The sequence below is a fragment of the Passer montanus genome, unplaced genomic scaffold, assembly GCF_014805655.1.
Source record: "Passer montanus isolate IOZ18808 unplaced genomic scaffold, ASM1480565v1 scaffold25, whole genome shotgun sequence".
NCBI classification, from domain to species: Eukaryota; Metazoa; Chordata; class Aves; order Passeriformes; family Passeridae; genus Passer; species Passer montanus.
This window is the reverse complement of record NW_024367149.1, coordinates 3,560,371-3,576,275: the sequence shown is the minus strand read 5'-3', so window position 1 is coordinate 3,576,275 and position 15,905 is coordinate 3,560,371. Positions and strand designations below refer to the sequence as shown.

At 38.8% G+C, this 15,905-nt stretch overlaps 1 protein-coding gene across 4 annotated transcripts in view; it reads left to right on the top strand.

Annotated features, from left to right (window-relative positions):
• The window catches only part of TESK2 (testis associated actin remodelling kinase 2), a 103,696-nt gene that overhangs the window by 29,366 nt on the left and 58,425 nt on the right, over positions 1–15,905 (top strand). For 2 of the 4 annotated variants that reach the window (XM_039711405.1, XM_039711403.1), the window contains exons 1-2: positions 235–367; positions 7,502–7,802. In XM_039711405.1, the coding sequence (XP_039567339.1) occupies positions 7,584–7,802 (219 nt within the window). In that variant the 5' untranslated portion in view covers positions 235–367; positions 7,502–7,583. Of the gene's footprint in view, positions 1–234; positions 368–7,501; positions 7,803–15,905 lie in introns of those variants that run through there. The other 2 variants (XM_039711404.1, XM_039711406.1) reach the window with 2 other exon arrangements.

Below are 15,905 nucleotides of genomic sequence, written 5' to 3'. Positions count from 1 at the left end.
GGCGGCGCGGGGCAGGTCCGGGCGGGCCGGCGGCGGGGAGCGGCGCCGCTGCCGGGAAGGGGCTCCCTGCGGGCGGAGGGGTCGGGCTGCGGCCAGGTGAGCGGGGCGTGCCGGGAGCAGGTGCGCGGAGGGGCCGCGGCAGGTGAGGACAGCCGCGCTCTGCCCCGGGACAGGGGTCCGGCAGCGCCCGGCGCCAGCTTTGCCCGCCGGGATCGCCTTGGGAATGTTCGCCTTGCCTGGAGGTGTGAGGGCTTGGCTCCGGTTTTACTGTTTTAGTGCAGCCCTGTAAGAATACGTGAATCACGCGTTGGTGACAGGCTCGAGTGTTCAGGAGTGTGTGCGTGTATCTCTGCTTTGTGGCCTTCAGGTGAGCCGTGCTGTGTAAATGCACATGGTCGCTCTTAATGTGGTAGTCCTTGCAGGGTCGGAAGGGTTCTTGCTTCAAGCAAAGGGTTTTTGCTTTTGCGGGACTTTCCGCTCGTGTGTTCCTGTAAGGGGTGCTGTAATAGTTGGAAGCTACAATTTCAAGAGTAATGAATTGAATTGGAACAGTACTGAGTTGAATTTTATTCAAACGTTTTTGTTTGCCCCGCTAAAAAAAGCAACAGCTAACATTTAGGTTAGTTTACGAGAAGCCTTTGTGCTTCGATTGTTTTTTTTTTTTTTAAATAGAGATCAGAGTTCTAGCATATTTTATTGTCTGCAAAATCAACAGACTTATAGTTCCATGGACTTAATTAGGCAGTGGAATTTACAACCTAAGATAAGATTTTCTTTATGAGAAACTCTGACATGCCCTGTGGACTAGTCATAAACCTTTCCATTTAGTCATCATCCTTGGAAATTATTGTTGCATGCCAATAAAAATGTCATTTTCTGATTCTTGCAGTGTTCAGCTGTAGACATGGCTGAGTAATTCCATTGTCCCTTTTGGTTTGTGTAAAACTTTCATGCAGAATGAGTAGTTTAAACTGAATGCTAAGGTGTGTTCCCTCTACCTGGTGGCAAGTGTGTGCTCTCCTGTGTTTTTTGCTGTGATTTGTTTTGTGGCTTTTCATTAGGATGAACAGTTGGCAGTTGGGACCAAGCACAAATTAAGGCCTACAGAGCAAGCCCTGCTGCAGCTCTTCATATTTTTGTGGCTGTGGAAGGACAGAGTTAGTTCACAAGAGCTGCTCTGGTGGCACAGGCTTCCTGTAGCTTAGTTATGCCCTCTAATTCCAGATATTTGCTTTTACCATTGTAATCCTTTGTGCAAATGGTTTCACAGGCTCACAAAACAAATGCAGGGTTGCAGGAGGGGTCTGTTGCTTCTGTGTCTGCTGCAGAAAAGAATGAAGCTTGTGGTTCACTTGCATCATAGGTTCCCTTTCTGTATTTTTCCTGTAGCAGACAACCATGCATTTGCACAATGGCAGAGCTCTCTACTGTGTTCTTGCAGCATGGCATCTTGCAAACTGGCACAAAAATAAGAGCTTTAGAGCTTTGCTACTAGGCAAGATCAAAAAAAAGTCAATGTTCATAATTTTTTCTTAGTGCCCTTTTCCTGCTTATTAGCTCCCTAACATATTCATTTGGAGCTGTGTGTTCATCAGTAAGCCCATCTAATAATCAGCAACTGTATCACACTGGCTCCATCTGTTGTCTGTTGCCAAGTCTTCTTTCTTAGGTTGTAAGCTTCTTTTCATATGATCCTGTCACTTTTTGTTAAGTTGAACACATGGCTGGTAGTGGCTAAACCACTTTCTGATGTGATTGTCCTGTTGGTTGCACTGGAGAAATGTTACAGCTTCTGCAGCCAGGAGTGGAGTGGGTTGAGGTAACTTTGCTTTTGAAGGCTGACCTTGTGCACTCCAGATCCGTGGCTCTCATGCTTTGAGTTGTGCTGTCCATTGTACAGGGAGCTTCAGATTGGTTTGTAAATACCAGCAGACATCAGTGGCTGCAGTACCCTAAGAACGAGGGGTTTGGGAAGCCCTGTTCTCACTTCCAAAGGTCATAAATTAGTGAAGACCGTGCTGCCATTGTGTTTGTGCAGCTGCTGCTGCAGTAAACAAGGTACTCGGTGTTTCACTGTAAGGTGCAACCAGTAACAGCCTTGTGCTTAGTAAGGGTAGGCTACAGAATGGCTTAAATATACATGGAGATGGTGCTTTAAGCTGGAAAATACAAATATTGACTGCCTTGTGTGGGGATGCACAAATAGAAGATTGTGTCCCAGAGATGTCAGTCAGGTATGAAATTCAGCCTGTTTGCTTTGTCTGCATCCCTCTTTCAGGCAGTTGTGTTCTTTCCTTTGCTGTTCTGCATTGTCTCACTGGCTGCATAGAAACAACTGAAGTTGCTTCCAGTCTCACGTGAAACCCCCAGTGCTAACAGAGCTGTCAGCCCTCATTGCAAACCCAGCAGAGGCTGGGGGGGAAATTCCTCGATTGAGATGTTACAGTACCTGTTGGTATTAGAAGGCTTTGATTCCCTTTCTTTTTGTTAAAAGCTCAGCAAATGTCAGCCTGCTGATACCTGGAAGGCATGAGCAGCTTCTCAGTGTCTCTACTGGGCTCTGTTTTGTTAAGCAAACATAATGTATTAAAATTATCCATTTGAGGCAGCAGCTGTGTCTTGTACATGATCTACTTGAGTGGTTATTTAACTCTAACGATGCTCTGTGGGTTGGAGTGACTGAAACCAGGCTAGGAGAGGAATGGATTGTTGCAAGGTCCTTCCTAGAGCTTCAGTTTTGTATTGTAATTGGACCCTAGAAAATGCTGGTAATTACACTGTGGGCGTAAGGATCAAGTAGTTTTCTGTTTGTTTGTGAGTTTTTAATATTTTCCCTCAATTATATTTGCCTTCTAAATATGTGCTAGAAATTATGCCTATGCCTGCTGAAAATATTTTTAAAGCTACAACCTTGGCCCTGAATCCTGAGCTCTGCAGTAATAGCTGGTCTCTCTTACTCATTTCAAAGCTGGCTACAGTCACAAAATAAATGAACTGTTTGTTTCAGCTTAGCCTCTCCTGGAGGTTTGTTTGCATTATAAAACCATGATGCAGTTCAGCAGACTTCCACTTTCTGGAGTGGTGCAGTAGGGCTAATGCAGGTCTCTTCTGAGGAATGTCAGTCCTAGTTTGCAGGAAGCTTATGCTATGACAGTACTGGCTAGAGCTGGGAATTATCCTGTACAAGGGAGATGCAATTAAAGCAAAATGTCATGTGAGTGAACGTAGAAAATATTGGGATTTACATGTTCAAATGCACTGTTGTAACTAAGACTATAAATTGAACCTCAAGACTTGTCCCATGAAGTAGTCAAAAAGACTTCAGGTTCAGGATGAGCTGGGCCAGACATAAACCAAGCTCTGGTATTTGTAACTACCTCATCTGTAAATATTTTATATTGTTTTCCTCTCAAGGACAAGAAGCTAAGTTATGGACAAGCCAAGGAACTTTCCTCTGTTAGGGGAGTAGGTGACAGCAGCTGAGAACAAAATTGTTGAATGTCTGGTTCTCTTTACCTGTTCAGTTTTAATTCTTGGGTTTCATATTTAAGCATTTTCCCTTGTTTTTATTTTTTTTTCCATCAGGCTAAGGACCTCAGTCAATTCAGTCTTTGGAGAAGTTTCTTCTTTACATTTCTTAGAAGCCCTTCTGAAATTTGCACAGTACTACAGTGAAGTCTTCTTCCCCTTTGAGTTATTATTTTGTGGAGCGCCACTTGCCAGCATAATTCCTTTAATTCCTTTATGTTTTTGTAGTGCTGGCTGTTGAAGCTTCATCAGACAACAGGTTGAAATAGTTAACTCTTGGCAAATTACTTTCATCAAAGCTTTGGCATCTTGTTCTTCAGAAAATCTTTTCAAATTAATAACATGCTTCTGCCAGATTTATTGCTTTGCAGGCTGAATGCCTAGCGACGGTCTCTGTGTCTAAAAATGGTTGTTGTTATTAGGGCCATCTTTTAGGAAATTGTGAGTTTGACATTTGAGTGCAAATATGCACATATTTATAAAGATACTGGGGACAGAAAACCTCTTAGTAATGAATTGAAATGTTTTTTGGAAGGATCTTATTTTATACTCTGAGGCATAAAAGGGATGCTGCTGAAGTTGAGGAGCCTTACCCATTTTTATATCTCTGAAGATAAAATGTTAATTTCTGGCTAATATATGCCACCTGTTAGTTTGACACTGATGTTTAAGGAATAACTTGATGTGGTCTTGTGGGGTTTCCATCTTTAAATAATTGCAGGCTCCAGCACTGGTTTTGAAAGGTAAATGTCTAATTAACCCAATTAATGCTGATAATAGTTGTATTTATAGTAATTACTATGATTAAACAATCAATGCACTAATTCAGTGAAGAAACTGATCTTAATATAATATTAATATGGATTTTTTTTTTCCTTCAAGGTGTGTTTTGGTAAGCGAAGAACTGAAAGTGTAGTAGGGCATGAAGTGTTCTGAATTGTGCTTTTTAGAAATGTGAGAAATGGCTGAATAGGGCAGATACACATTTTGAGAGGTAAATTTCAGAATTACTTTGGTCTCGGCAGAGTGGGGTGCATTTGTCTTGAATAAGAGTGTTAGAAAAATTGTTCTGGAAGCTGAGAATTTATTAGGAAATGTGTTTTCTGGTGTGTAGTGTCTTTTAACTGTCTGTTGAGCACAGATTAAGAGTTTTTAAGCTGAACCTTAATGTGGGGAAAAAAAACACCCAACAACCTTTTCGTTGGTTACAGGATTTACAGGATAGTCTTGGATTCTCTTCAGTGCACTTTAATTAACCATACAAGGTAGTAAATTAAAGTACCTCAGACTGACTTGACAGTCAATTAAACCTTGGTTGATTTCATTGAGAATGTGATCATTAGTGTAATTGGCCAAAATGACAGGAGGCCCACTTGGAATTGTGCCCACTTGAAATTTTCCTCTAATTCTGTGTAGGCAATCCTGGGCAAGATAATGGAGCTGTATCCTAATATTTTCCAAGGATTTTGTGTAGCTGTCTGGAAAGGTAAACTCTAGCAGGCAAAAAGTGAAGGAATGGGTTACTTGGGAATCCAGATGGCAAAACCTTTTGGACTTTTCTTTTGTGTGAAGTACAGTGAATCACTTCTCTCATTGTGGAATTTGTACAGAGTTTTACAAAGTTCACCATGTGATTTCAATCAAAAGGATGTGTATATGTGTGAGGGAGATTTTTTCCTTTGTTAAATAGATGTAGAAACTGTGTTGAGTCCATCTTTTGTTAATGGTGTTGGGATACTTAAGAGATTTAGGCTTTTCCTCCTGTTTAATACTGCTTATCTAACTTGGTCCATCTTCCTCTAGTTAAAACAACAGCAGTCTTATTTTTTTCATTTTTTAATCTTGCTTTGTCTGAGAGTTTGTAGTCTTTAGTTTGCTGGGTTGCAGTGTAGATGTGTTTTCTCACTGGATTTATTCTGGGGTTCTGAGCTTTTTGTGCTTCCTTCCTTCCATGGAAAGTGTCTGGTGCATGTGGGTGCTACTCTGATGAAAATAAGTTGTAAACAATGTTCCTTCAATTACAGTAGGTTTTCTGGTCAGTCTTCAAAGATAGCATCTTCTGATCCAAAAAATTAGTTGTTAATACCATGGTTTCCTCTGTCTGTTCTCCTTCCATAGACAGTTCTTTCTGTATCTCTGTGAAAAGTAACCAAAATATAGCTTGTCCTTTTCAGATCAAAAGGAATTATTTAAGTGGGCCTTGGAAACTCTCAGGCATCTTGTCTGTAGCTGAGGAGGTTCTCTGGGCTATTTTTCTCCATTGAGGACATATAACAGGCTGAATCTTCCTGTGGTGCTTCTGTGCCTTCTGCAGACCCTCAAGGCTCCTGAGTCAGAATATGAGATCACAAACTGGATCCTGATTTCCTGAGTGCCAGTTTGCCACAGTAATCTGAAAAGGGCAGTAAGATTAGGCATGTAGGAGTCTGCATACAAAATTGTGTAGGAAAATCATGATGTGGGATTTGATAGAGATGAAATTTTCATCATCATGCCTTGGTAGGAGTCCCTTATACCCACAGACATCCATTTAGAGAGGTGTTAAGATGTTTGAAATAAACACCCTTCTCTTTTGGAGCGGACAACTCAAATTAATTCCAGACAGTTCAGCAGAACTTATTTCTGAAAGCAGGGAAGGACTGTGTGTTTGCCTGATGTGTTGGCACAGAGCATCTCTAAAAGATACACTGCCTGCAAAACACAGCAAGTTAGAGCAGCACTGCTGTGTTTTCAGAGGACACCTGGTGTGCCTCTGTTTTTGAGATGCTTTTCAAATGTACTGTATTGTTCAGGTTCTGTACATCTTTGTAAATAGGAGTGCAATTGCCTGCTCTGTGGTTATTTTGCCCACCTTTTTAAAAATTATTTTATTGCTTCCTTTCCCTCCCTCTAGTTTTTCATTCACCCTTGGTGAAAAAAAAAAAGGTATCTTCTTTGTGACTGTTCACTTTGTTCAGGCTTTGTAAGTGTCACCAAATTGCTATAAATGAACAGTGAAGTTTGGAGTAGATGAATAACCTCTTAAGTCTAAGATTTAAAGAAAAAGAAACCCCTGTATTTTATAATTAAATTTTTAAAATACCAATATTAAAATACCTGTCAAGTTTGCCAGTCCAAGCTGAATTTGATGGGCTCCAGAGTCATCCTGATTACTTCATCATCCTCTTAAAAAGAGAAAATTATTAGTCCCCCTCCTTTTTTCCCCCTTTTCTCCTACTTGGCAAATGTAGTTTCTTTCCTGTGTTTTCAGTTCAACTGAAATTAATATAGCTTTAAAAATATCTTTGTGAGGAAAATTTGTCTGGCAGATTGTTATAAGACTACTTTGTAGCAGAATTATTGGTGTTTTTAGAAATCTGGGGGCTAGATGTTCAGTGGGTATAACCTTGTGTTCCTACCAGGTAAAGAACTGGTATTGGAACACTCATAAATGGAAGCTTTAAAACCAAGATTTTGATGCTTCAAGTGAATAACTTTCCTTATGCCGATTGAAAATTTTTAAACATTTTTTAATAGTTAGAGATCCCTTGTTCACTCCTGAAAGTGAAATAGTTTTTTGCTGTAGCAGTAGATTGGTCACCAGCTGCAACTGAAGTAGAATAAAATGTTACGTTTTGTGGGTTTCCTCCTGCTCCCTTGCTTGCTGTAGCAACCAGAATTTAAGTCAAAAAAGAAAAGGTTGGGGAAGGGAATGAAAGTTGTTAGCAGTTAAATGTTGAGTTCCAAGCTTATTTGTCTCAGAATAGCCTGAGCATAGGATATTTCCATGGATCTAAAGGAAAAGTTCATTAGGTTGCTGTCTTTACTGTGGATGTTGTGTGGTGGTTTGTTTTATTTCTTTGTGTTTTGTGCCCCTGCTTGGATATCTTCGTTCTTTTCTTACTCGCTTAAATGGGTGTAAGCTTTATTGCAGTCCTATCAGACCAGTTAGATACCTTCACAATAATGATAATCTCAATTTTCTGTATTTTAGGATCCAACAAGAGTAGAGAAGACAGCAAATTACCTAAGATGTGAGAAGTCCTCCCTTAGTGAAATAAAATCTTGGTTTCAAAATGGACCGAAGTAAGCGGAACTCAATAGCAGGATTTCCACCACGCTTGGAGCGCGCTGAAGACTTTGATGGTACCACTGGAGAAGGGACTGCATCCCAGCTGGGAAGAGTTTGTACCTCTTCATACAGAGCCCTGATAAGTGCCTTTTCCAGACTTACTCGTCTTGATGATTTCACATGTGAGAAAATTGGCTCTGGTTTCTTCTCTGAGGTGTTCAAGGTGTGTGTTCAGTTTTTTCCTCTCAATGTTGGTTGCTTCATGTTTGATGATGAGAATGTACAAGACTGTCAGGCAAAGTACTTTCCACTGAAGTCAAATTATAGTCCTTTATTCACTCAAAATGGGTGACTGATGAAGAACTTTCAGGCTCTAAATATTTCTTCAATCACTCTTCCAGCTGTTTTTTTGTCACTTATAATTTATTTGAGGAGTTGCAGAGATTTTTGGGAGAAAGAGAAAAAGCTAAAAATAATTGGTTTATTTTTTGACCTCTGCCATGTCTTTTTGCATTCATGTAGTGTTAAACATTGATGGATGTTGATTCTCCCATATGTGAGTGTAAATGTCTTTAATTTAGCTGGTTTTGTGGGATGGTACACATTACTTTGGTAGTCTTTGCCTTACAACATTTAGATGCATGTGTTAAGGAGTTCCATACATGGTTGCTGACTTTGGAACCACATATTTTATTGCAATGAAATTACAATACAATTAACTGCTCTTCTCTGTTTCCTTTGCTGCTTATGCCACATTTCCAACTCCAATAGTCAGATTGGTTGGAAGTAAATAATATTAATGAAAAAATCTGATGTTATCAGTGGCTTGCTGCTATAAATGTGGTACATAGAAAAGACCTTTTTAAATCAATTTGACAAATACAGTTTTATAGTGCTGGTAGTGTTTCTGCTGCTCTGACTGTTCTTGTAAGGTTTATTGTAGAGGAACAGGACATGGAGTTGTCTTTCAGGCATTGAAAAAATAGTTTCTTTCCTTGTTCTAGTTCCTGACTTTGTATGGAGTTACCCTCCACATAGTTTTCTGGCATTTCACTGAAATGGAAACAATCTTACAGTATATTATGTCCATTCCATGACAATTCATCTGTTTTTTTATTGAAGTTAAACCAAAAAACTTTTTATCCAGTTTTATTGCTGTAAATAGATACCTGCGTTAGAAAATGGAAATTCTTTTAATATTGCTTTAATACCCAAAGGCATTGAGATCTCCATGTATATATTTCCTCTTGTGTAAAGGCAAGTCACTCCACAGAAGTTTTTCTGTTTAGCTAGATATATGAGATTTTAGTTTTCACTAACACAAGTTTTTAATTCTTTGAAATGGCTAGACATGAAGAACTTTATTTGGGATGTGTAGGAGACTCAGTGTAGGACATTTCTGTATAAAGCCAGCTTTTGTAACAGTTGAAAACAAGGGTTTTTTTGGTGTTTTTTGTTTTGTTGTTTTTTGTCTTATTTCCCTGTTTGGAAAACTTTCTGTAATGCAGTTTGTAGCAACTAGTTTTGTGTGGAGATATTTTCTAATGTTAAATGTTTTAAAGTTCTGTATCTTACTGGAATGCATTGTTACAACTTCTATGGTGAAGCTGCTGTGCCATATATAAAGGTACCAATAGACTTGGGTCGTGTCTAAATAACTAGGAAATAACAGACCTCGGTTACTTGTGAGAATTTCAGAATTCAGGTGGAGGGGAAAAGGTAGCTAAAAGTAAAAAATAATTTCCAGCCTTCATAGTAAGCGATTAATTTGATAATTTGTTGCTTGAGAGAAATCCCTGATACCCAGTTTATTTTTATGTACATAAAAAATCCTCTAATTCTTTAAAAACCTTCCCCTGCTATTCTCCTTTGCAGTGAGCTAAAGTAGACATCCCAAGGTGTTGGATGGAGTTGGTGGCATTCCTGTGGGAGTGATGGTGGTAGTCTGAGTATCTGGTGTCTGTTTTCACAGAAACAACCAGTCTCCCTGCAGGCAGAGACTGAGTGATAAACTCTTTTCTTTTGCATCAGCAGAGCTCTGCAGTTCTGGCACGAAGGGGTGAGGATGCATTACAACTTCATCGTAGGTGCAGTTCCAAACTCATTTAAGCAGGTTTCTGTTCTGCTGCTTTATCAGCCTGACCACCTCTGTCATTAATCCTGCTGTGCTGATGATCAGATTTCATGTGAGAACCTTGATGTGCTTCCAGTAAAGAGAGCCTCGTGGCTTGACACAGTTAAATTTCAGTCTGATCTGCAGGCTCACAGCTAAATGACTGAAGTTGAGAAAAATCCAGGATAGGTCTAAACTTACTGTGTAAGTAATTTTACAAGAGCAATGAAGCCTTCCCTTTAAATGATCAAAGGTGTCTCAAAACCCACCTCGTCTCCAGAGTTTTTTCAGTCATGTATTTGTCTGTTGTTTTGTATCATACTTTGGATTCACTCAAGCGATTTAGCCAAGAATGCTTGGACTATTTTAAGGGTTTGAGATTTTTGTTTTGCTATGTAGCTAACAATTTTTTTCAATGATTTCTTCCCCTCTATCCTTTTCTGGAGAAAATTATTTTAAAACATAGTCTATTGTGGTGGATAGAGATTGCTTTCTCTTATCTTGTGAATAAGAGTATGTTACAGCTCAGATGTGTATGTTAATAGTCAGATATGCTGTGAATGGTCTTTTAACATTTCTAATGCACCTTTTTTAACAAACATATTAAAATCAGTTATTTGTTCAGAGTATTAAACTAGTGTTTTGATTTTGTTAGCCATCACTATAACACTTTGAATTCATGTTCAACTGAATACCAGATGTTATGGAAACTAGTGTAGAAAAACTGAACTTTGTCAAAATATCAGCAATCTAGTTTGAAGCAGCTGATTGACTAATGCCTGTTCTAAATTTCAATGGCAAGTGCTGCACCCTAAAGTTTGTTTTTAAGATCAAGCTGGGCAGAGACTGTTTGTATAAATGAACAGCCATGATCCCAAACCCTTAAACTGCTAGTTGGGAAAACCAGCTAATGAAGCTGTAAGGAATTGGGGGAGAAATATTAATTATACTGAAATGAAGTATTGCATTAGGAAATAGTTACTATTAATTATAAAATGTGTGTTTTGGAACAGCAGTCAGACTAAAATTCAGGATGATCTTCTGTTCTCATTTACCTTCAGGTTCAGTACTAAGTATTTGAGTTGCTGTGAATTTGCTTCAGGTGTTCTTTTTGTCTCTGCATTCTGTAGGTGAACTTTTGAGAGAGACTGGAAATACTTGTGACATTCCAGTATTAAAAATGGACTTTTTTGCAGTTTATTATTTGTGTACACATGAAAACAGGAATCATTGATCCAATATGGAACTGTACAAGGCCAGGTATAAATACAAAGAGAGGGCATTATACTTTTGGATGTCTTAACAAGATGGGTGGTGGGTGCAAAAGGATCAGTATCCTCAAGGTGTTTGTGCTGTATGTGCTAGTACTGTGAGGCCTCCTATTTGAATACCCTGGAGTGATGGTCCCCAATTCATTAATTAGTTGTTAGTCTTTATTTGTGTGGTCAAATTAATGTTCTCTGACTTTTGAAAGTGCTGACTGATCAGGAAAGGTGTGCCTGTCCAAATACGTACCTTGTACCTGGGGCTAGGATCCTGTTTCTAGTATTTATTTAATGTCTTCAGGGTGTTTAGAGATAAGCAGCATCAAACTGTGTAATGTGAAAGGAGAAACGAGGTTGGAGTTGTGCTCACAGGTACTGTGAAGAACACATATATAATTCCTTTTATCAAGTACTTCTAATGCACTTAGGATAAGACTGGTAATTCTGTCACCTCTAAATATACAAATAATAAATAATACTAGATAGTGTATCATTTATGATACTGTGTGTCATGGGCACATTGTCGTGGTGGTGGGCTTGATCTCTGGAACATCTTGTTCTAGGCTGTGGGAGGTTGAAGAGATATTACTGATCTGGCTTTCCCAAAGTGACTCACTGGGAAGTTTTGGGTTTTTTTGTACTTTATGACTGCGTTGCCATTCAGATTAACATTTCTCTCTGTGTTTGTCTGTAATTTTGCAGGCCTTGAGGAGTCAAGTGCAGAAGTGTTTAATGTCGCTTTCTTCTGTTGCCTCTGACCTAGGTTTGACGTGGCTTAACTAGAATAACAGTGCAGAGTGGGAACAGAACAGTAGAGTGAGGGATTAACCCATGAGATTTCAGACTGAAAAGTTGTGAGAGGTCTCTTGACCGAAAAAAAGCGTATCTGTCTTGATGGGTATGAATATCTGTTTCATGTTATACTTTGCCTTTAATGTCTCATAGTTGAACTCTATAGCTAAAAATAAAGGCATTATGAACTTCTCAAACAGCAGTTAAGGCTTGGAAGAGTTACTGGGTCATCTACATGCACTGTCACATCTTTGAATTTTACCAGTAACTGGAACTTTGTCTAGAGCATATATTGACACTGCATACAGCACAGGTATATGTGCTGTTTTTTAAATTAATTTCTGAATTGGAGATCTCAAAGACAATACCCTAGTTTTCTCAATAATAGCATGTAAAAACCATCCTTCAGCTTTGTGTCACACTCTTATAATGCACATCACTTGTTGCTATCATGGCACATCAGTACCTTATGTTTAATGGGTGTGGACCTCCTGTTCTGTAGCCTTCAATCCTTGTTTACAATGAAGGTTTTCACTTGGATATGTTGATTTTTGCTCAGATAGATTTAAGATATGAAGTGGCCTTCACTAGTTAGTGAAGTAACTTGAACAGGGTAATGGTCCAAACGTAAAAGTTTCAGATTGTTCTGAGTGGCAGCTTCCATCAGGAGGTAGAGGAGACCGTGCTTGGTTCCTCAGGAAGCTCCCTGGGGAGAGTCCCCTGTTTTACCCTGCTTTGTCATGTCCAAGTCTATCTTCAGCTGTGCCTGGCCAGCTGTGACATGTTGTAGTCAGTTGTGGCATGGAGTCAGATGCCTTACAGAAGTCTACATATATTGCTATTGCAAAATGTGGATACATTTTGCTTAATCAATCTTATAACCAAGGCAATGCAGAACATTGAGGTAGAGGAGACCTTGCTTGGTTCCTCGGGAAGCTCCCTGGGGAGACTCCCCTGTCTTACCCTGCTTTGTCATGTCCAACTCTATCTTCAGCTGTGCCTGGCCAGCTGTAACATGTTGTAGTCAGTTGTGGCATGGAGTCAGATGCCTTACAGAAGTCTACGTATATTGCTATTGCAGAATGTGGATACATTTTGCTTAATCAATCTTATAACCTAAATTGAAAATTAATCTAGGCAGGGATGCTATGAGAATTACTACAGTGTCCTTAGCTAAGCCAGGCATAAGTATTTCTGCTCTGTTCTTTGCAGCTTCTTTTGGCTTGTCCTTTAAACTTCCATCATAAAAGATTCTACAGCCTCCTTTGGTGTTTCTAGGCTATAATTTATTATTTTTAAATTATCCTTTTATAGATTGAACCTCCCAGTTTGAGTTGTTTCTACAGCTGGTCCTTCCTATTTGCTTATTGACTCTACTAGCAACTCATTACTGACAGAGGTTTCTATTTTCTTGTGGCATTTAGTCAGAAGAGTAACATGTCTGTGAGTGTGTGGAAGGAGGGAAGTGGATATTTGAGAAGTTATAAAAATGAGCATGCAAGGAAGGGAATGCCAGTTCATATTAAAAGGAGAATATGACTACAAAAAGGACATGGAAAAGGTACAGGAAAAAAGGCAAGGGATCTGCTGCTTGGTTTTCAGCCCATGCTCAGGAAAATCCCACTGCAGAAGGTGTTGGAAACAGTGTCAGAGTTTGCAGACAACATTTTCCTGGACTGGAATCTTTATTAACTTAGGTTTTATCAGATAAACAGGGACTGCAGTATTTGAACTGTCAAAGTGTTTTAAATCTAATGTGAGTAGGTGCATTATTGCTGGTCTTTGCAGGATGGCCCTTCACCTGCTTGAGCTGGAAGGGGAGAAGCTCCTGGAGAAGGGATGGTACAAATTTACTGGGGAATTGAGAAAGCATCTGGAGGAATTGCTTTCCATCATTGATAAATGCTTTCCTCTTACCTTCTCTATCTACAATGATTGTCACTTTGTCTTAAGGAACAAAATAATAACACTGTCAATTTAGAAATTTGAAACCCAACAAAACCGTCTTTCTGCATAACATGAAGATTTTCTGGTATTCAGGTTAAAAGTAGTCAGAGAGCAGCATTGATAATAGAAAAATTTGAGATTTCCAGTGAAATTTTCTTTGTCCTTATGGCTTCAGTTTCAAAATACTCTCACTTTGTCATGTGTTCTTTTGAACATTTGGTGAAAGGTTTGTACTGAGAAAGGATCTTATTTGCCTCTGGAATTAGCAGCCTGATCAGAGGCCTAAATGTAAGTGTCTGTACACGTAAGTGTTTTTCAAAAACTTTGTAAAACATTAGAGCTCAGATCACACAGTATCCATGATATTTGTGATACTATTTGATAGGCTTAAAAGATACTTCATTGGAATTATTCTATTAAGTATCAGCTTTCAGGTTTAAGGCTTTAAATACTTTTTCAGCGTTGGATATTTGACTTTAGAAAAGTTGGAGAGCACAAGTTGTTAACTTGATGTTAACACATGAGGACAAAGAAACAATAAAACTTGGTTTAATAACCAGAGAAGTGATTCAGTGGATGACTTCAGTCTTAATGTGTTTGCTGTATAAAAGTTGTCATTACAGTGCATAAACAGACTTACAATAAGGAAATAGTTATTTGAAGGTGCTCTGAAGTGCAATGAGAAAGGCATGAAAAAGTCCAATGGCTAAAAGCTGTAATAAGAATTGTACTTATTTTAAAAAAGTCTGTGGGATGTGCCTTACCAACCAAAAATTTTCTCCTTCTTGTTGCTTTATTAGAGATATTTGTGGCCATCTTTGTTATTTTTTTTTGAATGTTCTTTAAGTTTGGTAAAGTGTTGAGGAAGTTTTACCTTTCAGCAGTATAATACCACCAAATTTGGAAAGTCATAGTCTAGACAATAGGATTTTTTTTTTTAAACTGATGTGTGGGGTTTTTTTCCTCTTGAAACTGCTGTAGCCACATCAGGTGAAATGAGATACTTTAAGATCTGCTTATGAAAATAGTGGTAGAAAAGGAGTAGGGAATCAGTAAGTGGATTATCCTATATTTTGGTTTTGCAGATATAATATTTGATCTTTTAGGCATGGGGAATATGCTCTGTGACTGAAAAGTGACACCCATTTGACCAAGGCCTATCTTTCCTCTCTCAGGTGTAGAGCCATTGCTCTTGTCCCTGCCCTTCCTGTGTGATATGATGCCAGTTAGAAAAACAGACAGCAGCTCTTCTTGTCCATATACACCTTTTGGCCTAATTTTTTTATAGGATTGAATTTCAAGCTGCAAATCTTTTCCTTTTGATGAGTAAAAGAAACTTACCTTGCTCAAGGTGACAGAAGTAAGGTATTGGAGGCTAAAGGTCTCTCCTGTGAAGTTACAATGTTAAAACAAGCTACTGATTGTTTGGGAATACAGTCACTGTATTATGTAATCTAGCCAAGGAGGCTGGAATAACTCTGAAACTTCACTTCAAACTCTGGGGTTTTATTAGAGAGGTGATTCTAATCTGTTTCTTTCTATCTGGTTCTTGTCAGGAGTAGGAAGAAGGGCCATTGTGGAACTGAGGGATAAATGCAGAACTCTTGTGAGTTTGATTTTTCTCACACTGATGTGTGAAGTATCAGTCCTTTGGAGCCCTTCTTCCAACTGCTAAGATAGTTTGTATGGTAACCACTTGACCAGACAGTTGTCTTCCTCTTGCTAATGTTTTGGTTTTTTTTTTTGGCTATTGAGGTGCCAAACTGCTGTCATCCTAGTCCTTGTCACTTAATTAGCAAATGCTTTTATAGGCCATAGGCTACAGAGAGAAGTAGTAATAAATAGGCTGTGCTCCAACAGATCATTAATATAGGAATTAAAAACCTCATCTGTTTTGTTAGTCTTTATGGATTGCACCATCGGGGCAAAATACTCACTTCCTCCCCACTTAGCAATTCTGAATTTTAATGACATTTGCATATATCTGAAGTGTAGATCACTCTTACTTTTAGCAGAATTAAAAATGCTTTGAAATACAGTGTAGGATGGAGTGCTAACTCATATTTGCTATCTGAAACAAGTTCTGGTTTTTTATTAATTTATTTTCTGGGTAGAAGTCTTAAGATATGAATGTTATAATCATCTTAAAACATCAGCTGAGGAAGCACTGGGATTGAAGGAGAACCAGGCTGCAGGTTTAATTGAAGCC